Source organism: Melospiza melodia, chromosome 5 (assembly GCF_035770615.1).
Source record: "Melospiza melodia melodia isolate bMelMel2 chromosome 5, bMelMel2.pri, whole genome shotgun sequence".
Classification (NCBI taxonomy): Eukaryota; Metazoa; Chordata; class Aves; order Passeriformes; family Passerellidae; genus Melospiza; species Melospiza melodia.
The window spans coordinates 3,131,060-3,157,567 of NC_086198.1; the positions used below are offsets into that span (position 1 = coordinate 3,131,060).

The 26,508-nt window shown below is 41.3% G+C and overlaps 1 protein-coding gene across 2 annotated transcripts; it reads right to left on the reverse strand.

The window, feature by feature from the left end:
- Positions 1–38: 38 nt before the first annotated feature.
- FAM149A (family with sequence similarity 149 member A) lies at positions 39–25,461 on the reverse strand. 2 transcript variants are annotated; one of them, XM_063156018.1, is made up of 14 exons: positions 25,202–25,461; positions 11,915–12,025; positions 10,839–10,971; positions 9,239–9,381; positions 8,353–8,478; positions 8,033–8,209; positions 6,041–6,231; positions 4,484–4,638; positions 3,256–3,359; positions 2,825–3,043; positions 2,397–2,511; positions 1,598–1,726; positions 1,164–1,245; positions 39–340 (listed from the first exon to the last, which is right to left on the reverse strand). In XM_063156018.1, the coding sequence occupies exons 1-14, from the start codon at positions 25,459–25,461 to the stop codon at positions 267–269; spliced, it is 2,019 nt and encodes a 672-aa protein (XP_063012088.1). In that variant the 3' UTR covers positions 39–266. The 2 variants fall into 2 exon arrangements, with proteins under 2 accessions (XP_063012088.1, XP_063012089.1); XM_063156019.1 differs by lacking the exon at positions 25,202–25,461 and adding an exon at positions 14,809–14,870.
- Between the last annotated feature and the right edge of the window lie 1,047 nt (positions 25,462–26,508).

Genomic DNA, 26,508 nt, shown 5'->3' on the forward strand with positions numbered 1-26,508 from the left:
GGAATGCCTGAGAAGAAAGTGCAGCCACAGTCTCTTGATACTGCAGAGCAGACACCTCAACCATTTATTTCCTTTTGCTATAATTTTTAATCTAAGCTCTGGTCAAATAATTTTAAAAGAAGGCAATGCAGACATCCTGAGGACTGCAAGGCTCAGCAGACACCAGCATATGCACACCTTCTTTGTTACACAAGATACTAAGTGGCAAATTTAGTGCTTCAGTCTTTCAATCAGTGCAGAGGCTTTCTGTTTCTTCCTAAAACAGGCTAAGAAGCAATCTGAAATCTCTTCTTTGAATTTGGAGGATTTTTCTGAAAGGATCTGGAGTAATTCTGTGAACCTGGAAAATATAAAACATTGCTAATTGTTGTAGTTTCTGAAAGACACTCCAAGATTATATATTAATTACTTCCACCAATGTGCTCAGATCAATATTTGCTAACCTGCCCTTATTCTTACATCACCTGCTATATAATTTTGTCAATGATATAATTATTTAAACTCAAGGAACTTCCAAACAAGTAAAGATTACTTATAAGGACTCAAATACACCAGGAACCTAGATAGTCAGCTTTATTGTAAAAATTAAACAAAATGAGGGTTGCCCTCTTTTTTTGGGTTGTAAATTCAAGACAGAGATGCAAATCAATACTAATTTGTTTTTTATGAGAGCTTTATATTTTTATTTAAAATGTACATTTTCAAATCTACTTTTCCTACACAAAAGAAATTTATTAATTTCAGACCTAAAATAAAATTTGTCATTAGCAGTTCACCAGCATGCAAGTGTGGTACTACTCTAGAAGCTGCAAGAATATCTTGCCAGTACACCACATACTCTTGCTATAGTTGTAAATATGTCAAAATGCTAAAAAAAAAAAAAAAAAGATGAGATTATGAGACTGAATCTTTTTCCTCTTCCTTTTCCCTTTCATGTCATAACAAGAAAAAGAAGATTCAAAGGATTCCTACCCATAAGAGTTAGGACTACCTCTGAACAAGTGAGGAGAAACTTCAGAACCAAACTCAAAAGATCCTGCCAAGAAAACCTGTTGTTCTTTTATGCTGAGATGGCTCTCCCTAAGCACTCGACTTTTTGACAGTATGATGGGTTAATAAGTTTTGTTGGCCTTTTACCTTTCAAGTCATTCTCCTTTGCCTACCTGTTATCAAAAATCCTTGACCGGTCCTTCTGTGGTTAGCAAAATCCACAGGAGTCAGTGACTTCTTCTGAGGTGTGTCTCTCTGTACAAAGGAAAGATATACTCTTACCTAGTGAGATACACTTATCTATGGAAAGAGATCGATTATGGTTTTACGATCTAGTCCAGCAGACTGGACCCTACCAAAGTGCAAAGCTCAACACAGCACTAAAACTGCACACTTCTAGCACACACACCCCCTCAAAACCTGAAAAAAAAAATTCTTCATACAACAGTACCACACCCTCCCCAAGACTTTTAGCATCATCCTCTCTAGAGATAGCAGGAATCCCTGTACATCAGAAGTCAGGAAACGAGACCTTCTGTAAACCAACAGCAGGCATGAAAGAAAACCTCCTCCCTTTTTCCATGTCTCCCCTTACACTGTAACATACCCTGAATGTATGAGTTGTGTTGGGTCTTGGAAATTGATCAACAGTAACAGTTCTTTCTCTGAGTGGCTGCTGCTCTGCCCTGCCAGCCATTGCACTTGACACTCTGCTCTGAGTATATTGTTCTTGATGCTGAGAAAATTAGGAAGAGCATTAAGAGAATGCAGCAATTGAGTAAGTTAAAATATATTTTTTCTGTTGACATACAAAAGTTTACAAGAAGGTAAGAAAAATATGTTTTCAATAACCAAAAGCACGAATTTAAGTGTTGCCTGTTTTTTAAACAGATGCAAGACTGTTTCTATGTTGGCATGTCGATATATCAACATGTAAATTTACTTTCATTCTGGTGATTGATTACTGCCTCAGCCTTCAAAACTAGCCAATATAAGATCTGGCTTTTTTCAGTTATTAGCCTTTTCTACTTCAGTCAGTATAGTATTCTAATTCTTACAACCTAATATTAGTGAATAAAACAATGAAAAGAGCTATTTAAATCCAGATGCATAGAAGAGCAAGGTTACTATCTTGTCATCTTGTTGGCTTGTTCTTTTTAGCTTTTTTTTTAACCAGATTTTTCTGCTGTCAGACACTTTCCACTATGATCTGTCTGTGATCTAAGGTTTTGAACTGCCTCCTCTTGCATTGTAATTGCACCCCAATGTAACACACATTAGCACGTTAAAACTATGTAATAAATACAAACCAACACAAGCTGTAAAATTACTCACTTCAACAAGTGACATAGGATAATTTATTTCTAAACAGCTTGAAGTTCTTTACTTTAATGAACACAACTTACAGGGCTCTGCTGCATTCGAGGTACTGAAACACGTTGTTCAACAGCCTCGGAGTTTATTGGGGGTAACTTGTTCCGGGTCGCAGGCGCACGAGCAGAAGATAAACTACTGCCAACCCTACAGAATTTTAAGGATTCCTGTTTTAAGAGCATTCACCTTACAGACTTCTTCACTGAAGTAATATGAAATTATTAAGTAGTAGATTTCTTTATAAAGCTCAGCTACAGAAAGTAACAGCACCTAATACAGCAAAAAAGAAGTAGAACAAATGCCTTTCCTCAAAAGCAATCATGGCTCTGTTTGCTTTCTTCTTCCCTCTGAATTCTAAAATTAATAATAAATCATGGGTTAGTTCTCAAGTATTTTTCAAAATCCTTCAGTGGTGAAATTTCAGTAAAATTCTGAGAAAAGAATAAGATGAAAATCTTACTTTTTTTTTCCTTTACGGATTTCATCATTGTGCATATTAGGAACTTCTGAGCAGGGATGGTCAGAGGTGAGAGAGGGTAACCTTGGTACTTTCCTAGAAGATGCCAGCAGAGCCGGAGATGGTGAGAGAACACTGTTATCAGAAATTCTCCCCAACCTGGCATGTGCTGAATTTGGAGTGCTGGAGGTACTGGTATGCTGTTTGTCTTCTTGCTCATTCCTAGGGAAAGAAAAAGAAATAAGGAATTAGGATCAAGAAATACAAGGGTTTAACAGTGCATCATTTTTACCTGTGCAAATTACTATCATATCAGTGATCACAAGATCACACAAGATCACTGCCTTTTTTACCATTTTTTTTCTAGTTGCAAAAAAATTTTTATGTGAATAATGTGAATTATGTTGTATTTTTAAAATGTCAATGTCACCTACTGGTGTTTTTCTGCCACAGCAGCATGCCTCTGTTGGAGTGGTTTTGCTTGAATTGTCATCACACCACTCAGATCACTGCAGAAGTTGCTGGAGAAACGGTAAACCTATTAAAAGCAACAACTAGGTGTTAACCTTTACTTTTTTAGAAGGAAGATCTCAAAAAGCACATAGTTAAGAGGAATTTTACTTGTTTTTTATTTCTAGTTCCTTTTAAGATGGTTCAGTATAATTCTCAGGAGTAGATGGGGCAACAATGCTTTTTTCTTTTGCTTACCTTCATCGTATTTTTATAAACAAAATTTGTGTAATTTAGTTACTGAATTGCAACTCGATTTACAATATAAATTTCAGTTGAAGCCAAAGATTGATTCTTCAAACTTTTCACGTTCTTTCACTTTTCCCTCAGCACAGGGGCATGATTTATCAAAGGATTTTACTTCTCCTGGCTGCTGGGACTGCTATAGAACAAAGCACACCCACAGGGAGAACCAAGACTGCTGTGCTATCTTTCCTGTGTTCCTTATCTCACTCTTTAGCAAGCATGGAAAAAGAGCCGATGGAAGAAAATTAAGTCACTTGAACTCAGCAGTGAGAGACAGGAGAGAAAAAAAAAAAAAAAAAACACAAACAGAAGCAGTGGCTGAAAAAGGAAACAAATGTGCAATACACTAATCAGGAGACAGAGGGAGGAGACAGCAAGCAGGACATTTTATCAATATAACCATGAGCTTCTACAAAGACAGGTAAGGCCTAGTGCCAGCGTGCTAGTGGATGTACTGCAGAATCCCCTTTCACAAGAGGCAAAGAAAAAGAGAAGGAATGGAAGATTCTGAAACTCATGGTGTTGTGAGAAAAGCTCTTCAAGTTGCAACTTCACATCCCAGTTTATCTTCTTAATTCTAGCATGAAGAAATTACTGGATCACAATAAAAGCATAATTAATTTTTAAGGACAGAAAAGAATTTAACAAGACTTTGCAAATCAATGGCAGCAATACCTTTCAGAAGCACCAAAGAAAAACAATTGACAATAAACAAAAATTGAACGTTGAATTAAACCTCATTTTAAATCAGATGACTTAAAGTACCCCTAATTGGTATAAAGAAGAAAAAAAAAAAAAAAAAACAGGAAATAAAGAAAAAGAGCCTTTTCAAGTTTCACTCAAGACTGTCCAAGGTTTGACAAAAAAAAAAAGAACATTTGACAGAGAGGTTTGCTTTATTTTTACCTGTGATGAAACTGAAGGAGCCCCAAAAGATACACTTTGTGCTTCAGAGCCTCTGAAAAGTGGAATGGTCCCAACATCTGCTGTAATATGAATGGCTGGCAAATGCAGCAGTTTTGCTGTAACAGTTGTCAGTTTTTCTATTTGTTGGTCACACTCTGCACAACAGCAAAAAAAGTAGAGGGAACAAGAAGTATTTTCTATGTTTACCAGCCATCATTTCTTGGGGTTCAAGCAATATGACACAGTAAATAAAGAGTTGCACATAGCTTTATATTTCCATGCTATTTAAAAATCTAACATATATTATGGGTTTTTGAAAGCATTTCCATTTGTCTTTGCTTTCTCTGACACTGACATACAAGCTGGCCTATACAGGTAGATTCAGAGGTGGTTGTTTAAGAAAATACAGATAAGACCTTTGAAATGCTGTCTAAAAATCCCCAGAGCTTTTCCTTTCTAAGAAGTAAAAAAAAAAAAAAAATGTATCAAATAAAAAGTCTATTGATACCAGCCTCGTCTGACAGCAGCTATACACTGTTTCATTTTGGGTATATGTTACCATATTATTTCTATTATAAACTCAAATTCTTTTCCTTCCTAGTTTAAATACTAGCTATATGACCTTTAAAAATATAAAAGGGCAAACCTATCATAACACTGCTAAATGATCCTCCCTAAAATATAATACAGAGAGCTAAACAATCCACCTGCGCTGTCAAAAGAACTTTTAAATTACAGAAAAACCTGAAATGTTACTCCCTGATGCTGCAAGCATTCAGAAAAATTTTGCCATTTCTTACTTTGTTGTATTCTTATATTTGAGGTCAGGTGTACCTTACATTAGAGGTAACTTCCAAAATCCACCCTCAGTTATTCTTCTGTTACTTCTGTCCTTTTAAAATACATTGAAAGAACTGAAATTCCCCTCAGCCTCCAGAGATAACACATGCACACTAAATAGATTTTCACTTCTACTATTTTTCCTAGCTTTTCCTTTTCCTCACTGCAGTCTGTTAGAATATGAAAACATAGAAGAAAATTCCACGTGTCACCTTTTCTTCCTCCTATATTCAAGTCATGAATTCCTGCACATCAGCAAGACTGTCTATCTCACTTTAACATTCTGACCACCCAAGGGTTCTTTCTATTTCTAAAGCTTAAACAATGAGGACTAGGAGACTCTGATTCCTAGGTTCCAGATCACATTGTCAGTGATCCCCTGACTAATGATGACTAACAGCATCAATTTGCATCTTCAAGCCAGGGATTAATATTTTTATTTTTTAAAACACACTCTCTTGCAATGAAGCTATTTCAGTATTTTTCTATTTACATCTGTCATACAAAACTCCCTGAAAATTAGGAAGAAAGTTTTATTTTAGGTGCATGTGTGTGCACACATTCTTGTGGCAAGGCATTGCATATGTTACAGTTCTACAGCACTGGTTATCTTAACTAAAGCTTGGAACATTTACTTAATTTAAGCAGATGGGGAAGGATGACTTTTCTGAATTAGATTCAACAAATACCATATTTTCAAATGAAAATATCAAATACCTGGGATACTAGTTTCCCAATTTTTTTTAATCAGTTCCTCCAATATTCCAATGACATTGCTCCAGATATGATCAAACACTTCAGAAGCCACAGCATCTTTGATACAGGCATTGGGAGAAACAGGGGGAATGCCACGCTTACACCTCTTCTCAGAAAGACGCATTTTCTTTTGTTCCCAAATCTCATCCTCACTAATAAAGGAAACAAATTCAAAAGAATTCCCATGGGAATTGACTTCCTCCCACCACCCCCTCCTTCAATAGAGAAACACACATATGGAAGAAAAGGCAGTCAGCTGGAGATAACCAAAAAATTCAAACTCAAATTCACCTAAGGGAAGAGAACCCATCAAATACATATACTGATTTCTTTTTCATTTGCTTGCCATTGAAAAATTTAAAAATCCCATTAGGGCATTACAAAAGAAAGATCTACAGGTCTAGGAAAAAGTTTTGTATGTGGCACAGTCATTTGAGACTAAATTCTATGCTTTTTACAATAAAATAGGCAACAACATCTGTTGTATTTGTCAAGAGGACTCTCACATGAAAACTTCTTTCTCAGCATGCCCTGTGTACCTGCACACATCTGCAATTTTCCACCACTGATCAAAGATGAAACAACTTTAAAGGATTTCTGCAGTATAACAAGAACAGTAGAGCCCATAGGCTTGCACATACCTTATTCCTATGCACTACAGTAAGAACAGTTACGCTGTTTAGGTTTTTTTTTTTCTGTTTCCTCTGTTTCTAGGGAAATATGTTTTAGCAACATCTCCTAACTTGGTCTTCTAGTACACCCTCTGAGAAAGAATGTTTTGACTTTTTTCTTTTTGTTAATGCCATTGTATTTTTTCCTAAGGAAAGGGGTTTTTGGGAGGTTTTTTTTTTGAGATCAAAAAGATGCTTCCAAATTCCTACAGGTTTCTACTACCTCCCTTTCTCTTCTCTCTCACTTCTTCACTTCTTCCTCAAGCCACACTGCATAATTCTTAACTGTATGTGAGATGTGGCTGATTGGTCCAACTCACAAAATGACCAAGCTATTCTCCTGTCAGGCTTTGTAACACCTAATGTTTTAGCTATGGAGAACAAGGTATTTCACAACTGAAGGAAACAAGCAGCATATGAAGGAGACAAAAGAGAGAAACATACCCTCAGACAAGTCTCCCTCCCAAATTAAGTTTGCTTACTTATTAAAACAGAGAAAACTACTGAGAGCATTCTTAAACCTAAATGCTTCCTAAAAAGGCAGCAATCCCAGCCTTCTCTTTCAAAAAGAGCACTGAAATGGTCTCTCTCTGAAAGGTTCCTCAGGTTTTCAGAACAACCACGTCTTTGTTCTGAGTGTGCATAAGGCCTAAGCACAAAAAGCTTTGTGCCCAGTGAGTGCTACCAAAGTTTTCCCCTTTTAGAGGCCTTTTAGAAAGCAGCACATGATGATCTTTCATCCACCCAGTAGCCTAACTCCTGGAACATTCAACTGCCTCACAGGAAACCCAGGCTGCACTGTGAGGAAGATGACTGAATGACTCGTCACTCACAAGAGTGCTCTAAATGCAGGCTGTAACCTGCAGCTCTCCTCACAAAGCTGCTGTACTCTGCACAGAAAGAATTTAAGACTCATTAGGGCAGACAGTGACAGCACAAACAGTGTAATGACACTAAACACCCTGACACTCAAGGCACTCACTGGGGGAGAAGGGATGCCTTCATCCTCAAAATTAAAATAATCTTAAAATTAAATATTCATTTTACTGAATCTCCATGCATCAAATACCTCAAAACAACTAGTTAAGACATTCCTCCGAAATGGGAGATGTGAGCTTTAAACCACTAAGCTTAATCTTAATCTTCCACATGCCCAGTGAGTGTCCTGACCACTGCGCTACTGAACACAGGGGCAGAAGAGAAACACAGTTTAGTAACCCTGACTCAGTTCATTGATATTTTTTCATTACATTCTTCAAAAATACATATATCTGTTATTTACAGTTCCTTGTTGTCAAAGGCAAGATATTCCTCTATTTTTCCATCCTCATCATAAATTTCTTCTTCCAGGAAGGAATACATGGCTGAGTCTGAAGCAGAAATCCTACTGGAACTTGAATGCAGTGATGTATGTATTGGAGATACTGTTGGGATCAGTTTAGAGCCTGAGATGCAGAGCCTGAAAAAAATATTAAGAAAATGAGAAGTAAACATTCAAAGAAAGGAGAAAGTGCATATTTAGTTATACTGACATGTTTCAGTAATATAAGAGTAATATTTGTACGTGTTTCTCAAAAGGGAAACTTAAAAAAATTAACATACTCTTTTGTATGACCAGTACATTCAAGGAGGCCAGGCACACACTTAGTATCTACACGGGCATCATTTCTGCTCTGAAAATGCTGAAAGCCTTCATCCTTTGGCACTAGGAGCTGCTTTCCTAGAACCCTGAATAAAAAGGAGAGAATAAGCAGTGTCATAGATGGAAACCTTAGCCATATGCAAATATCCAGAATACAAGCACCTGCAAACAGTAGGCAATGCAAAAGCACAACTTACATCTGCTTTGAGGGGCCAGAGCCTTGTGTGTTACCTTAATATTGCCTATTATTTAAGTCATTAAAGTTAAGCTGATTTACACAATACGAGATTCTAGTTTATAAATTTTAAGAGCAAACAGTAAAACTTGTTAGATTATTCTAAAGCCAGACAAAAGTAAACACACCTCCTTCCTTATGAAAAAACTATATAAGATACATTTTAAAATGGATGCAGAAGACAATTAACATCTGTGACTTGACTTATCCAACTCCAGTATCCACCTAACGTGAGTAAAAGTGCTAATCAAAAGTGTTTACATGGAAAGTTAAGGCTACTGTTAAAGTTCAGAAAATGTGAACTCCAACATGCATAATGTAGAGAGGAAGAGCGAAAAGGTAAAAGTAACTCTAATAAATTTACACTAAATTATATAATAAAATAATTTCTGAACAACTTTGCCTGCAATCATTTTATTAATCAAAATGAAGGGCATCAGTTGCTAAAGCACCACTGCCCAGACTGACTCACAGCTATGGCACAGATCAGTCCCAGGGACAGAGATCTGAATGCACAAGTGTTGGTGATGCCCAAACCATAAGAGGGTACCCCCAAAAATCAAATTACAATGGTAACTGATTTAAACTACTACTAGCAAGAATTTCCTTACCTTATATGAGGAAATTGTTCAACCCAATCTGCACATTCTGCCTGCAGGTTCTCTGTTTTTGAGGTCACTTTTCCTTCAAACAGCAATTCATCAATCTCCCAAAACAACTGTTGCACTCTCTGTGTGTTGGCTTTATCAAATTCCTATATATTATAAAGTTAATAGTTGTTAGCAAATATGCACGAATAGTAAAATTTCTGTAATATTTAAAGAACAGAACAACATGAATCAACTTCTCTGAGCATGTCAAAATGCATGTTCAGACTATATATTTTTGACACAATTTATATACCACAATGCAGAAAAAAACCCCAAAAAACAAACACCCAAAAAATCCCACACAGCTGGCCTGAACAAGATGATTTAGCAAAAAGGAACTACAAGAAAAAAAAAAAAAAAAAAAAAAAAGAAACAACCATTATAAGTTGTTCAGACTTCCAGCTTATTCTCTGTGCCAATGTGAAGCACGCACACTGCATCTCCAGCACCCAGGGCACCCTGCTCTTTCAAGAAGTCCTCTTCTTCTTTCTTTCTAAGTACAACAGCTAAGAGGGCAAAGAGGGAGCACCTTATGCCTGTGTGACCTAGTCTAGGGCTTAGGAAACAGCTGTCAGTGTGAGAAATGCCCTTCCATACTTCTTCACTAAACCTACAACTCAGTGCTACTAGATAGTAGGTTAACACAAAGGCAAATGAAAATAGTAGAGAAATGCCTGATTTTATCCAGTGACGGGGAGACAAGCACTTGGCTGAGAGTTCCTCAGCTAGGCACTGTTTGTAATGACATTTGCCACGTACTTTAGACACTTTGGTACACTAAAAAACTGATAAAACTCAAGGCCCAAATTATGCTTGTTCCCTTCCAGCTGAATGCCTCCAAGCACTTCAGGCCACAGAAGGGATCACACAGAATGAGGAAATAACTCTCACACAGGTTACTGTAATATCCAGAGTCAGGCTTTCTCCTGAAGGGCTGGCAGCGACAGGCCGGGTCAGTACGCTAAAGGTTAGGGCATTATGCAAAAAGAATGGCAGAACTACCACTACCAGCCACAGAAGGTTTTCTGAAATGAAAGTGGCAGCAACTGCAATGCTGCAACTTCCAGCCTGCACCAGGTATGCCTCAGAGGTCAGCCTTTGTAACAGTAGGACCTCTCTTTGCGTCATCTACAAAAAATAACTAAGTTCATGTAAGAGCTAAATGTTTACCAAGAGTGGGAAATTTAAATGCATGTTCATGAATGTACCTCATAACTGAAAACCTTGAGAAAAGTTGAATTTAGACATTGCCTGCACTATATAGTGTTTGAAAGGACATGTTTTATCCTTTGCTTGCACTCAAAAACCTAAGCCTACCTTCTTCAGTAAAACAGCTTTGTTTTCCCCAAACTTCATCACTTATCATTTTATTCTATTTTCCTTTGTTACACATCAGCTGCACCAATACCATCATGCAAATAAAACTATTTTTTAAATAGTCAATTAATACACTTATTCATTAGGCTATTATGGATGAGGTGCTGCATGTCCAACATCAGTAAAAAACTAGTATTTCTACAATATTTAGAGAAAGAGTAATATAAAAGCTTCTGTGACATACATCATCCCTCCAGGAGTAAATCGAACTTCTTTCAGTAGACAAACTAGTAGTATAGCTGTTTATTCCAGACCAAGAATTATTCAGCTCCGTGGGTGTTGTGCAATCACTAGGTGAAAGGGATGAAAGTGTCTCACTGAAAAGAAGACAAATTAAAATGAAGAACACATGTATTTTCTGTATAAACATCTTTTAAAAAAAGCAACAAATCAAGTAAATGGTGCAAGCAGATAGTTTAAAGTAGAGTGAATACATGCTCCCATTAGTACTATTTACTACCTCAAAGGCAATTCCTTCTACACTATTAAGTTTTTGCATGCATTTAGACCACTGCAACTCCATGGCACTCTAAAATATGCATATGAATGTGTTTATGTTTTTGAATATAATTATATGCATGTATCTATGTTTCCAGCTCAAACAATTATTTTGGTTTCTCCACGTCAGCTAGTGATCACATGAAAAACAGATGGAAGATAACATAAGGTTTCTTTAACTCTTTCACATTAGAAGCTTCCACAAGAAAACTTTTGCAAAACTAAGCACAAGATCTCTACAGATGTTTCAAACAGCACTGAGTTACATGTCCCTATGCAGCACTTCTTATGTTGCTAAATCTGGCGCGCTTTAAAATTGAGCCACGGCAACTCAAGCCCCCAAAGTTTTAGCTGGTCCCTGCCAGCTACCACCCACCCCAGGATGCAGGGAAAGCAGTGGTAATAGGATGTGCAGGCAAATCCTAACCAGTGTCATCTGGAATAAAATGTCTTGAAAGTTAACTAACCTGCAACATGGGCGAGCATACTTTCAATTTAATCGTGAAGTCTGATTTCCCTTCCAGACCTAATCAGTGCCCTCTACTATGGTCTTAAAATACTTAAATCCATATCACAAACCAGGAATAAAGTTCAAACCCTTTAAACAGCAGGTTAGGTCAATTTGTATCCTGGATTATATCGTGCAATAGTTATTATCCATGAGAATTATTGGAAGAATGATTAGTGAAAATTAACTCCAATCTGGAAATATCTAAGTCAAAAGTAAGTTAATTAAGCATTATTTCAGAAGTACATGAATACCAGGTATAATTGTCAATGGCTTCTTGAACATTTCTTGCAAAAACTGATGGAAGAGACACTCCACTTTTTCCAGAGAGACACTGATTTGGGGAACCTCTGGACAGTCCCTTCCTATAAACACAGAAACATAACATTCCATAATTTTAAATAAAGTTAATTCACATCTCCACTGGAAAGGTAGGGGTGAGGAGGGCAGGGGAAAGGAGAAGAGGAGGAAGACAACTACTCTGTTGAATTTTTCCATTTTTCAGTCCTATCCATCAAGACAAACATTTGCCTGAAGCAACCAAATAGCTTTTATTTGCCTTACTTACAAAAGTGTGTTTAAAAAAATGTACTTTTGAGACTTGCTTTACTCCATTGCCATCCTCCTTGGATTTTGCACTTCAAACTTCGCAAGAAGCACACACAAATGAATCAGCACCTCACTACTGCAACAACAGAGCAAAGGCACAAACCAGTAATTGCCCATAGAACAGTTTAATGAAGGAATGTTTTTTCTTTGTTTGGGAGGGCAGGGCTTTTTGTTGGGGGGGGGGGGTTTGTTTGTTTTTTTAGATGGAAATTGTTTATAATTACACAACTGTTCATAATTACATATTACATTCGATGCATGAAGTTGGGTCATTAATATGCTAAACCCAGCTCTTCAGAACATACACAGATGTGTGAAAGTGCTCCTTGGAAGCACTTAGAACAACTGATTGCTTCACCTATTTTCATGCCATAAAACCCTCACAGCAGCATGACGGCATCAAAGTACATTTGTGAATGAGTAACTATAGGAAAACAGCTCACAGTTCCAAGAATTTTCTTCATTTCTTTTAGACAAGAATTGTAGATTTATCTTTCCATTACACATATTACAAAGACACATATGTCAAAATCTACCTCTCTACTCAAATGGACATCACACATCCTACTGCTATGTCTTGGTTAAGAAAACAACAAAACCTACCATCAGCTTGAACTTGCATCAGAGAAGACCTTAAATTTAAAATTCTTCGAGGCTGGTTAAACAGCAGTGGAAAGCATTTCCATGCGTTTGCACTTCATATCCTATCTCTTCCCAAGGCATCTGCTTTTGGCCAGTAAGCACCAGGAGGCTCTATGAATATTCATAAAGTCCAGACTCATGACTTGAGTCTTATTTTGTTCTAACACCAAAATCTATCTCTCAGGAAGTAACAGTGAGCTCACAGTCTATCTTCTACGTGGAATGCTGTTTCTTTCTGTTCCCGTACATCCCTCTCTGGCTAACATTTGCCATGTTATTTATTGCTCAGGGAGCTTTATAAGGTCTTTCAACTTTTTTCATAGCTGACCCTTGTTCTTAGTATTTTTCCACAACTTAATACCGCCACCAAGGTTTAACACTTCACTGCTCTTTACCTGCTCAAACTGCCCAGGTCGGATTCCCATGAAACATCACTGGAGGAGGAAACCACTTACTGTTACCTTCTGCTTACTAATATCCAAGCTAAACCTCCTCTGGCACAATTTCAGGCTGTGTCCCCTTCTTTTGATGTGAGCTGGAGCAAAATAGTGTTTCTGCCACATTTTTCCACTGCATGTTATTGTACTACATCTCCTGACTCCTTGGACCACACGCCATTAGACGCGCCGGTAGATCATTGCAATAAAATAAAACTATAGGAAAAACCCCGCCCAGCACATCTATAGCATCACTTCCCCTGCGCTGGCAGGCGAACACCAGAAGCTGGAGCAGCTCCCAGCTGCTCACCGAAAGCTCCGCAGCGACGGGCATTACACGGGGACAACAACACCGCGGCAGCGCTCCCGCCGCCCCGGCAGGAGAACAGGCGGGCCGCGGACACCGCCCCGCCACGGGCCGCGGCCCCCGGCCCCGCCGGAACACTCACCCGGGGACGAGCAGCCCCCGGCCCCGCCGGAACACTCACCCGGGGACGAGCAGCCCCCGGCCCCGCCGGAACACTCACCCGGGGACGAGCAGCCCCCGGCCCCGCCGCCACACTCACCCGGGGACGAGCAGCCCCCGGCCCCGCCGGAACACTCACCCCGGGAGGAGCAGCCCCCGGCCCCGCCGCCACACTCACCCGGGGACGAGCAGCCCCCGGCCCCGCCGCCACACTCACCCCGGGACGAGCAGCCCCCGGCCCCGCCGCCACACTCACCCCGGGACGAGCAGCCCCCGGCCCCGCCGCCACACTCACCCGGGGAGGAGCAGCCCCCGGCCCCGCCGCCACACTCACCCGGGGAGGAGCAGCCCCCGGCCCCGCCGCCACACTCACCCGGGGACGAGCAGCCCCCGGCCCCGCCGCCACACTCACCCCGGGACGAGCAGCCCCCGGCCCCGCCGCCACACTCACCCCGGGACGAGCAGCCCCCGGCCCCGCCGCCACACTCACCCCGGGACGAGCAGCCCCGGCCCCGCCGCCACACTCACCCCAGGACGAGCAGCCCCGGCCCCGCCGCCACACTCACCCGGGGAGGAGCAGCCCCCGGCCCCGCCGCCACACTCACCCCGGGAGGAGCAGCCCCCGGCCCCGCCGCCACACTCACCCGGGGAGGAGCAGCCCCCGGCCCCGCCGCCACACTCACCCCGGGACGAGCAGCCCCGGCCCCGCCGCCACACTCACCCCGGGAGGAGCAGCCCCCGGCCCCGCCGGAACACTCACCCGGGGACGAGCAGCCCCCGGCCCCGCCGGAACACTCACCCGGGGACGAGCAGCCCCCGGCCCCGCCGCCACACTCACCCGGGGAGGAGCAGCCCCCGGCCCCGCCGGCACACTCACCCGGGGACGAGCAGCCCCCGGCCCCGCCGCCACACTCACCCCGGGACGAGCCGCCCCCGGCCCCGCCGGAACACTCACCCGGGGACGAGCAGCCCCCGGCCCCGCCGCCACACTCACCCCAGGACGAGCAGCCCCCCGCCGCAGCCGCCCCGCGGGCCGGCGCCCCGCGCCCTGCGCATGGGGGCGCGGCGGGCGCCCCCCGCACCGCCCCGGCGGCGGCAGCGCCGCACCGCCCGCACCGCCCGCACCGCCCGCTGCCAGCGCCCACCCGCGCCGCCCGCGGCTCCCCACGCCACGCCCCGCCGCAAGGCCTCGCACCCCTCCGGGCCTCCCCACGAGAAGCTAAAGCCTCAGCCTGGGCGGGAGCGGTGCCATCTCCCCATCTCTCGCCTCGCAACACGCCGCCAAAGAACGCCGAGCTTGGTCTTTCTGACCAGAGGAGGTTGCCCTCGCCTTCGTAGATGAACAATGGTTATGCCATGCTGGCCAGCTACATAAAGATTTTCCCTTGTTAACTGAGTTCCTCTCTGAACTACCTCTGTGCACGTCACCGATCTTCTTTTGCATGGGTCAGAGCAGAGCATAGACCGTCAGCTGCAGATTTACACTAGCTCCAGTAATCCACTAGCTTCATTCATCTCTAGCTCCAGGACATAAAAACTCTGGCGTCTACATATTTTGCAGAAAGCATCTCTTAAAGGAGGAAACAGATATGCTTATAAGCAAAAAGAAAATACAAGAAAGAGGAAATAACAATAAAGGCAGCATTAAATATGCTGAAAATTAAGACTGAAAAAGCAAGACATATGAAGCCTCACCTTACAGGAAATCAAACAGCAGCATTTAAATGACATTTAAAGTTTCATAACCAAACAAAATATTGCTCACTAAGAAAGGCATACAGAAAATGCCTAGCATTTTTTCTCTGATGATAATTTTTTTTTAACCTGTTCAATAAGGAAAGGTCCACATTCTTCAAAGGCCCATTCTTCCATGTCAGTAAATCATTAAGAAACTGCACACATAATTACAACTTTCCTTGTCCTTAGCAATCATTCTTCTATAGGAGCAGGTTTGTCCAACGCTTCGGACACATGCACACACACAAAAATAAGAGTACTTTGTTAAGAAAATCTTACCCAAGCAGATGAAATCTAGAATAGAAAATTATGTTCTGGTTAAGAAAATGCAATTTTAACCTTCCACCTTCTCCTATATTTCCACAGTGGAGAACAAGAGTTTAATTTTGTGCAACCGTTTGGGAGAGCTTTTTTGTCATTACAGCAACAAGATTCAGCCAGTGGTCATCCCCACACCTTACCACGACAAAACCACACAATATCATTTGCATTTCTCTAAACAAAGCCCCTTCTTCCTTTCCAACTAACACAATGATAATTATATGGATAAATAATTGTGTAGGAGTATATTATTAGTATTAACACTACTTCCATCACTCTAATTTGTAACTGGAGAGAACTAATAAAGGACATGCCAAAAGACATTCAACCAAAGGAGCTTAGAAAAGTCAATTAATAGAGAAAAATGCTAACTTTATTATCTGTCACAATTGCTATGAGATCTCTTTCACAGATGACTCAAAGTCTGTTTTGTAGCCACAGTCCCAATAGCAAATATTATGCATTGCTCCCTTGCCAACAAGGTATAATATCCTAATTTCTAGGTGCTGCCTTGTTGTCTGAAATAATTAATTTTCTTAGATTTCACATCTTTACACATTCTTTACTATTCTAGAAGTATGATTTGTAACAAATGTAAACATACTAACTACATCATGCTCTCATAACAAGACATCTTTATCTTTTAACCTACCATTTACAGCTGGGGCACTCAAACCTGGAGAAAAAGAGGGTTCAGGGGGACCTGAACCCTCTACAACTCCATCACTCTCTACAACTCTATCACTCTCTACAACTACCTGAAAGGAGTTTGTAACCAGCTAGGGGTTGTTCTCTCCTCCCAAGTAGCAAGTGGCAGGATAAGCAGAAGTAGCCTCAAGTTGTGCTAGAGGAGGTTTAGATTGGATATTAGAAAAATATTCTTCACTGACAGGGTGGTCAGTAGGCTGCTCAGGAAAGTGGTGGAATCACCAACTCTGGAAGTGTGTGTGACACCTGGGGACACAGTTTAATAGAGAACACATCAGTGCTGGGTTAATGCTTGGACTTAATGATTTAGGGGTCTTTTCCAACCTTAATGAGTCTCTTTATTAAAATCACTCATATTCTCACTTTCTGCTTGTTTGTCTATCCCATTCTTGGTTTGTAAAACCAAGATGTAACTATTTGTATGCCAGATTTCTATAAAACTTTGATGTGGAGTATGTAAAAAAAGAAATTAAACTATAAGCTCTCTCTAGCATAAATGTGGAAATACATCTGCAGGAAAAATAGCTTTTGAAGTCACACCAATCTTTCTTAAACTGGTCTGGGACAATTACCACGGAAGCCTATTCCTTATTCTTCTTTGAAGTGATATAGCAAACAGAAGAGTAACACCACAAATCCGGCCTGCTCAAATATTCCTCTTTAAAGGCTCACTCAACACAGTACCCACCTGTCAGGGGCATTTTCTTGGAAGTAAATAGACACTCCTGGTCAGTATCATGTTCACTGAGCAGAACGTACAAACTTCGTTGCAAACAACACTGAAAAACTGCCACTGCACAAAATGATCCTTCCACACATTCACCAGCTAATGCTGCTCCATCTTCAGAGTAACAACAAACAGACATGACACAGCTACTTTCCACATTGATAATGTACAACATTTCAGGCATGCATTGCAGTATTGTAGTTGAATATTTATACCAAAGAAAATACAACATTCATAAGAAATACACACATCCTTTTCCTTCTAGGTCAGGTAGTCATCTGTCCAACTTGGTTGCAGTCAGCCATGGAAAGCTCGCCCTCTATTGCTTGACAAAACACATCTTTTCCAAGATTGAGAGGATCTTTAGGAAAAGCACTTTCACTCTCTTGTAACAACTTCAGTGACCACAAACTTGCAGGTATAACAGACAGGATTGAATGTCATTGGCAGAGCCCAGAGGAGGCAGTACTATCTGAAGACTGCTGTAACAACTGCGCCAGGGCTTACACTTGGTTAATACAGCAGCACCAAGTTCCTCCTCCAGCGGTCTGGACCTTTTATGAGACATATCCAGTGACTTTTACAGCTCATAAAAGCAGTCAGCATTTGGCTCAGCATTTAATCACTTACTGCAGCAATACAAAGAAAAAATCCAGGTAGATGACAACAATGCCTGTCCCTGCTTACAATCCCTGTGCCTCAGCTTTCTCAAAATCAGGCTCATTGTGGCGTATCTTGAAAAAGCATCCCGGGAATAGTTCAGCTGACGCAACTCCAGTAGGTGCATGTAAATTAAACAGCATTATGAGAGATTTAATAGAATATTCATCTAGCCTTCTGCAGTAAATTATTTTATAAGGCAGCTATATTATGTTTGGCTTGTTTGTTTAGAAATGACATGGCTTATTAAGGAGAATGAAAAAGAAAACCTGCCTTGAAAGGTAATACAGTAAATGCTGATCCATCTTAACTTCTAGCAACACATCTCTGTCATTACTCTTACTGAACATGCCAGAGGCTTGACAGCTAACAAAAGAACATTCCAAAAATTATAGTACGTCTCCATTTGAGAGTGTCACTTGGAGATAATTTTCATTTTGTTCTCATCCTTATTAATAAGCACTTCCAGAAATGTTTCAATGCTTTCAAGTCATCTGGTTGCTGGTCAATGAATGAAGTACTGTTTATATCTGAAGCGTGAAAATATATATCTGAACTGACTATATCTGAAGCATGAAAATACAAATCTTTATCAGAGTCTTTCCACTGATGGTGTTTAATCATACCACCTGATTGGCCCTTTCCTCCTACAAAAATGTCACTTACTGTCTTTGAAGCTGTGTATGGGTTACTGATGTGTTGATGATCAAACTACCTTGGGAGCATTTGTGCAGTTGCACTCTTGGTGAGTTTTTCCTTTCTCTACCTTTTTGATCTGACAAAATTACCATAATTTACCACAATGTGAACTTTCTTCATATGTTGCTAAAATTCTATTTGTAAATAAACATAAAAGCCTCACTTGGTTCAAAAAGTAGGTAGCATTGGAACAAAAGCATGGAAGTTTCTCTGTGCTTGCCTACATCACCATCTACAGTTTGTCAGTCCTCTGTGGCTGCCTCCTGCACAGAGTGCTCACTAGGTGCACTCAAAATCACCTCTTTTACCCAAGACCTGCTTCCCCTTAGGGTCAAGGTTTTCACTGGTTATTTCATCTGGAGTGAAGAAAAATAGTAAAAAAGTAATGTAATTATTTTCTTGAATCACTGACAACACTGAAAGCAGGCCATCATTTTTAATACAATTTCAATCTGTGTGCACACAACACAGAATCTCAGGCATCTATTTGTAGTACATACACTTAAGTGCAATGCCTCCTATTAGACATTTTCATATTGAATCCTGAAACAGATTTAAAGCTTTTCCAGCCACGATCTGTGTTGAGTTCTGCTCCTATCTTTATAAAACAAAGTAAGATAAACTGCTCCAATTTTTAAGACAGGCTTATGTCGCAGATATCTTTTCACTAAAAATCCTTTCTTAGGATTTTTTCTTTTCTGAGGAGCTGAAACCTCAGAAACAAAATGTAAAGAATGGTTATCTGCTGCTGTGGAATGCAACAGGTGGATCTGTGATTGGTGTCCTGTAGATGTTTAGATTTGGTGACCAGTCATGGCAGAGCTGGCTCCTGCTCTCTGTCCAAGCCAGCTGCCTTTGTTTTCATTCTTTTCTATTCTATTCTTAGCTAGCCTTCTGAGAAAACCTTTCCTTCTATTCTTTTTAGTTAGTTATAATGTAATATATATATCATAAAATAATAAATCAAGCCTTCTAAACATACAGTCAACATTCTCGTCTCTTCCCTCGTCCAAGACCCCCTGTGAACACAGTCACAGGCTTATTTGTATATAGTAATTTTATTCTTCTGCAAATTTTAAAGGCTTTGTAATTTTGAAATGCATTCAAGATGGCATGAGCTTGCAAGGTATTATATATCTAATTTTAAATCTAGCTGTAATTCTGATTCACTGTGAAAATGCAACTGCAAGTATAATTCTTGGTTATAGGAAATATAAACAATTTCTGAGTGCAAGATACTGTAGAAGTAAATCTGACTTTTTAATATAAATTATGAATCAACATTGAGAAAAATACTATCATCTTAATTAACTGCAATAATAAAGAATGCTAATTAGTGTCTTAGAGAAGGTGTTTTATTTCTTTGGATCTGAGAGGAGGCATTTACTGCGGCAGGATCAAGTGACTGAACAGACAGGGACAGAGTAGCACCCTAACAAAACACTTGGAAGTGATCCACAAGACTTTCCCTGTGTATTCTTTTTATGTAAATTTGGAAATCCAGTAAATGTTTTTTTTTAAATCAGACTTCTTTGGGCAGCATAACATCATAGAGATTGGAACACATTTTCCCTTCTCTTCATTGATCTCTGAAGAATATTGCACATATAATGAGTCACTGAGAACAGCTGCAGAACTTTATCCTCTCAGAATTTAAAAAAACAAAAAAACAAAAATAATCTGAAATGTGACAGTTCTATAGCACAGAGTGAAACAATGCAATTGTGGGGACACCTTAGTCTGCATAGCTCAGGCATACTAACCACAAACACCCCTGGCTTGAGATGTCAAGATGTGCAATCACATTGCTAAACCATTATGTTGCCAAACAGATTTGAGGACCTGAAAGTTTTCCTCTATTCTTGCTATAGTGTGACTTCCATGGTGGTGCACTAGAAGAAAGGCAGTACTGAAAAACAAAATAACGAGCCTTTATTCATCCCACAACCACAACTCCTCTCCTAAAAAACAGAGAGAGAGAGAGACAGAGATGGAGCAATAAAATGCAAATAAAAACCAAGCAATTGCACGGTACCACTGCTCACCACCTGTGTGGAATATCCCTCTGGCCAGTTCAGGTCACCTGTCCTGGCCGTGCTCCCTCACAGCTCCTTGTGCACTCCCTCACTGGCAGAGCCTGGGACACTGAAAAGTCCTTGACTTGGGCTGAGCACTGCTTGGCAGCAACCAAACATCAGAGTGTGATCAGCATCATCCTCACACTGAATCCAAAACACAGCATCTACTCAGGGGACAGAAGTCATCAGAGTAAGGATGTAAAAACTATCACATGCCAACTTGTGAACATTACAAACACATGTTTTCAAGTGAAGGAGTCCAAACAGCTCAGAAGTCCCCACACTGTTATCCATATAGTGTTCATACAGGCACAAGTACACATTCACACCACATCCAAACTTTTCCAACAAAACTGTAGCAACACTGAGAAAAGACTGATTCAGTCAGTCATGTATTTTATGAGACAAGAAATCTCTAATTCCTTTAGCATTTGACAAAACTGAGAGGAATAATCTCGCCACTGAAAAGACCACAAATTTCCACCAAACTACTGCATTATCCAAGAATCTTCTTCCTTACCAAAATATTGATGAAAAAAAAAAGCCCATTATGAGCCCAAACCTTAACTAAAAGCATGACTCCCATGAACAATGCATGTTGAATTCCACATTAATACAATTTAAAAAAAATAGTCCCCTAACTCACAAAATTTTAGAGGAGTTCACAACAGTTAAGAGTAACAATGAAGACTGAAGGTAACAATGAAGACTGAAGGTTCTTCCTCTTCTTTTCATGATTGACTTAATAATCCTGTTTATTGAGCACTGGATCAGAAATAAAATGCCTGGTTTTAAACATATCATCTTAGTTTCCAACAAACAACACAAGTGCTTTGCATCTAAGAACAATTAAAAGACTTAAAGCTAAAATGAGATTCATTGGATTTTAGGGCTCGGTGGTTGCCTTTTGTTTTCTTTTCCACATTTATTCTCTAGTTGATTAGCTTGTACTGCATCTAGCTCTTGGACCCCCAGCACAAGAAGGATGTCAGCCCCTGGGAGCAATCCCAGAGGAAGGCCATGAAGATGATCAGAGATCCAGAACCCCTTTCCTATGAGGACAGGCTGAGAGTGCAGGGATTGTTCAGCCTGGAGAAGAAAAGGGGAGACCTTAGAGAAGGATTCCACTACCTAAAGGGGGCCTGCAGGACAGCTGGAGAGGGACTTCTTGTACAAAGCCAGGTAGTGGTAGGACAAGGGAGAAAGGCTTTAAACTGAAAGAGGGCAGGTTTGGAATAGATGCTGGGAAGAAATTCTTTACTCTGAGGGTGGTGAGGCACTGGAGCAGGTTGCCCAGACAAGTTGTGGATGGCCCATCCCTGAAATTGTTCAAGACCAGACTGCACAGGGCTTTGAGCAATCTAGTCTAGTAGCAGGTGCCCCATGGCAGTGGGATTGGAACTGGATCATCTTTAAGGTCCCTTGCAAGCCAAACCATTGTTGGAAGTCCATTAACATTTTCCAAAAACTGAGGTTTATATACAATATTACTAAATGTTAGTAATTATTTTTAGTTGCATCCATCTAGAGAGTGCAGATGAATGTGTAGCACCATATGAAATTAAAATTTACTTCTGAGTTCTTGTGCACTTAATTGCAATGAAAAAAACAGACCATAGCAAACCACCACATTACTGTATTTACTCTTTTAGATCAGTACAATAAGGGGAGTGACAGCTTGGTAACACTACAATGGCCCATCTAGGTTAGTATGCATTACAGTGTGAAAGAGATCTAGTGCTTTTAGTGGGTAAAACAGGAGACAGGGAATCAGAGTTCCCACCTTCTTCTGCAGCTCATCAGGTTACTTATATCCACATTTTCAAAGTTAGTAATTAGTAATTCTGACACTCAGAGCTTGAGCCTCGAGAAATAAGAATTGACAAAAGATAATGACATTGGTACATCACAGAAAAAGATACACTTCTCATACCTAGTTCACAAATATTTTTTTTCGATATGTCAGAACTATTTTGAAACCAGGGAGCAGCAACATTAGTTTCTACAAAATATTACCCACCCTAAACAACATAACTTAAGCTTTGCCCAGTTTATCTTTAAATTAGGTAGGGGTTGTTATCTCACCTACCTATTGCAACATGATGTTAGGATAGCAATAATATGTTTCCTTAAAAAGGAATCTGTGTATCTTGGTACATTAACATATTATTGCAAGTGTAGCATAAGGCATCTTCATATTCTCTCAAGAAATATCATGGTCTTTTTTAGCAGAATATATTTTCTCTCAAATAAGACTAAAAAACTGTGAATTTCTTTCTCCATTATGAAGAAAAAGATTTATTCCTTATAAATCCTCCTTCAATTTGAAGAACAGGAAATTGCTATGTAAATTAATAGCAAATGTTAAATCTCACAATGTACTGCCATAGTTTAGCCCTATACACTACTAGGACAAATAGCTGGTAGTTGTGGAAATCAGAAAATTTAGCATATCTGAGAAAGACAGAAAGAAATCAGTGCTGGATTTTCACAGTTTTGCACTATCCATGTACTGTCCTTGCTATCAGCTCGTATGTACTTAACTAAGATATAAAATGGATCCTTTATTAACCAATTATTCATCATAGATTGCTATCAATGAAAATACACTGGCCATTGAGGTCTTCTAAATCATTTTAAACAGCAATAAAACTTGAAATGAAGGAATTTTGCTTGCGTAAGCAAAAGCTTCCTGTGTATAACTATCAATAATGCACTATCATATTCTGTAACTCACAAATTCTCAACTCTAAGCAAGGAATGCTAAGGTTTTCAATATTTAATTAAGATGCTTCTTCTAAAAGCTTAAGTGAAACCATCTAATTAAAAAAATGCTAATGTGGAGGTATAGACTTTCCTTGTCAGTGATGTATTTTTTTCCTTCTTCTATCTCTTTCTGGTTTGGTTTTGTTTTTTGAAGACAGACAATACCTTATCAGTATAACCTTGATTGCTATTAATAAAATATTTGAAATGCCACCATGAATACAAAAGCTTAAGTTAGGGGATAATAAGGTGATATCAATTAGAAGTGGTTCAATAGCAAGTCAAAATGAGTATTTTGCTGGATACAATCAGATTTAAAATAATAGGGTTTATTCTTCATCCCAATACAATCAGTTTGTTTTAAGAGTGGATTCCATTCTTTAATTTTTTCTAATAATAAAAGTCATAGACATTTTACTTAGCTTTACTTTTGGTACTGAAAAAAATAAGTAGCTAGGGGGAAATTACATGGACTTAACACCGATTTGTTCTGGCATTGTTTATATAAAGCACCAAACATCTTAGAAACAGAGCTCTATTACTACACATAAAACCAGATTAACCTCCCTACTCATAAAAGGCTACTATTTTACAAATACAGTAAAAGTGTTAAGCCTGAAAGAGCGTACAATATGTTCTGAAACAGAATAAAAAGCTCTAGATTGGAGTAGGGGGAAATAAAAGAAGCACATCAGGGAAGATTTGTGCTCCTACTTTAAATATTATCCTACATGGAAACCAAACTTAAAGCCGAAGTTCCAAAATCCATCTGAAGATTTAAGTGTACTAAAAGAGATTCCAGTCCTTTAGAGTTAAAAACTTAAATACACATTAATTCCTATCAACACCTAACAAAACATTACTGTTCTTCTGATTGTCTGTTGTAAAGGTTAGCACAGTTTAACACTACAAAAGCATCATTTATAGATGTCCATGAAATATATACAGAACCTTCCTTTTTTTTGTATGAAAAATTCCACCTATACAGTAATGCAACTGTTGCTCACTTTTATAAATTCCAGTGGTTTAAATACACTAAGAAACCACTTCAGTATACCTTTGCTGTAGTAAAATAGCACCAAATGGAAGCACGTATTTAACAGGCTTCTTTTATACGCAGCAAACCCTAAACGTTCCAAGGTGAGACTTGAAAATCAAACACAGAAGCATCCAAACCAAGTTTCACACCTGTTACTGTCACTTTAGAACCTCACTAGGCAGTGACTGAAATATCTGCTTTGATGCGGAGTAGCAGCCTCGGGACAGAACTTGATACAACTCGCACACCTGCGTGCGGGACCTTCACGATACCTACTCAAGCTCACCATCCCCTGCGCGCCCTCTGCACCCCGGCTTCTCTCCCTGCGCATCCCCCGGTGGGGCCGGCACAATTTTCCGTGCAGGGCCGGGCTCTCACTCCGGTCCCTTCCACGCGGGACCGCGAGCGTTGTGCAGCTCTTCGTTCCTCACGGCGCCGCGCACACACAGCGGGGCGAGCCACCGCTCCTGCCCGCGAAGATGCGCTTCCCTGCCTCTGGCACACTGCCGGCGGAGGGAAAACCCTGCCCACGAAGATGTTCGGTACCTCTCAGGACGCCCAGAGGCAGAAAAAGCCAGGTGGAAGGAAGCCCCAGCAGTGAGGGGCGCACACCTCCCCCGCACCCAGGTTCGCGGGGCGCTCCCTCACTCACACGGGAAGCTGTGGGCTGCCGGCCGCCTCGTCGCCCTCGGCCACCGCCTCCTCCCCGATGTCGGGCAGAGTGACGAGCAGCGCCTTGGCCGCCGCCCGCCCCCCGGGCTCCTTGTCCGCCTCGCTGGGGGCCGGGCGCGGGGCGCGGCCGCCCCTGCCCTCGGCGCGGCCCCCGGCGGACGGGGGTTGCGGGCTGGGGGCCGGCGGGGAGCGGCGCAGCCTGGAGAGAAGGGCGCCCGCCCTCAGGGCCGCCACCTTCATGGCAGGCTGGGACGGGAGCCCCTTTCCGGCGCCGCAAGCCCTGTCGAGGGCCGGCGGCCTCTGGCGGGAGCTGCCCGCTGCCTGCGGCCCGGCAGGCGTTGCTAAGCGAAACAAACCCCGCCGGGCACGCACCGCCCTGGGCGGGGAGCACCGCGCCGGCGGAAGGCCCGGGAGCAGCCCCGACCGGCCTGCGGGGCGCCGGGCCGCGGCAAAGGTCACATTTACCCTCCAGTTAGAATTCCGTCTAATGTTACAGGGCAAAAACGAAGCCCACCTGCCAGGGCAGCAGGGCCTTCTTCACACATCTGTGCGTAGGGAGGGCTTAACCAGAAGTGGGGAGCGAGAGCGACCCAAGCCAGCGCATCTTCGTCACCGTGCCAGGCAGATGCAGAAAGGAGCTGTGGGGAAGCAACAGCTCGCGGGCTTTTAAAGGCGCTCCCAAACATCCTAGGCAGTTTGGAGAGCACTGGAGGGTGACAGTGGCACAAGCCAGTCAGCTGAGGGCACACAGTGGGGAATTATTAACTTTGCCCTGGCTTTCCAACACTGAGTTGTCTGCCTGACTGAAGATCAATATGAACAACCAGCAGCAGTTTGGGAACACTGTAATTCTTAGTATTATGGACAAGGCAAATATTGTGCCAGCTCAGAACATGACAGGTTATGTGGCCCTTGGAGTGCCCAAGAGAACAGCACAGGCTGAAAGTTAGACCAGTTGCTTTATACATGTGAGCCCCAGGATCGTACATCGACCAACTAGTTGTACTATTGATGTTAAGTTGGCAGCTGCTGGTCCACAACAACCAGGAGTACAAAGTGAGGAATTTTATGTCTGCCTTGTCTTCCTAGCACATCAAGGAGTGCAATGAGCTGGCAGAGAGAGCACACAGACCACCAAGTAGAGGACTGAGATTTGAAACTGGAGTATTCCTGGCCTTTTTCTTACAAACCAGGATATGTTCTGACAAAACCTTATGGAATAGGTGCACTTAATAACGGCAACACAACCTGAATTTATTCGTACCATGGTAAAAAGCCCTGACTAAG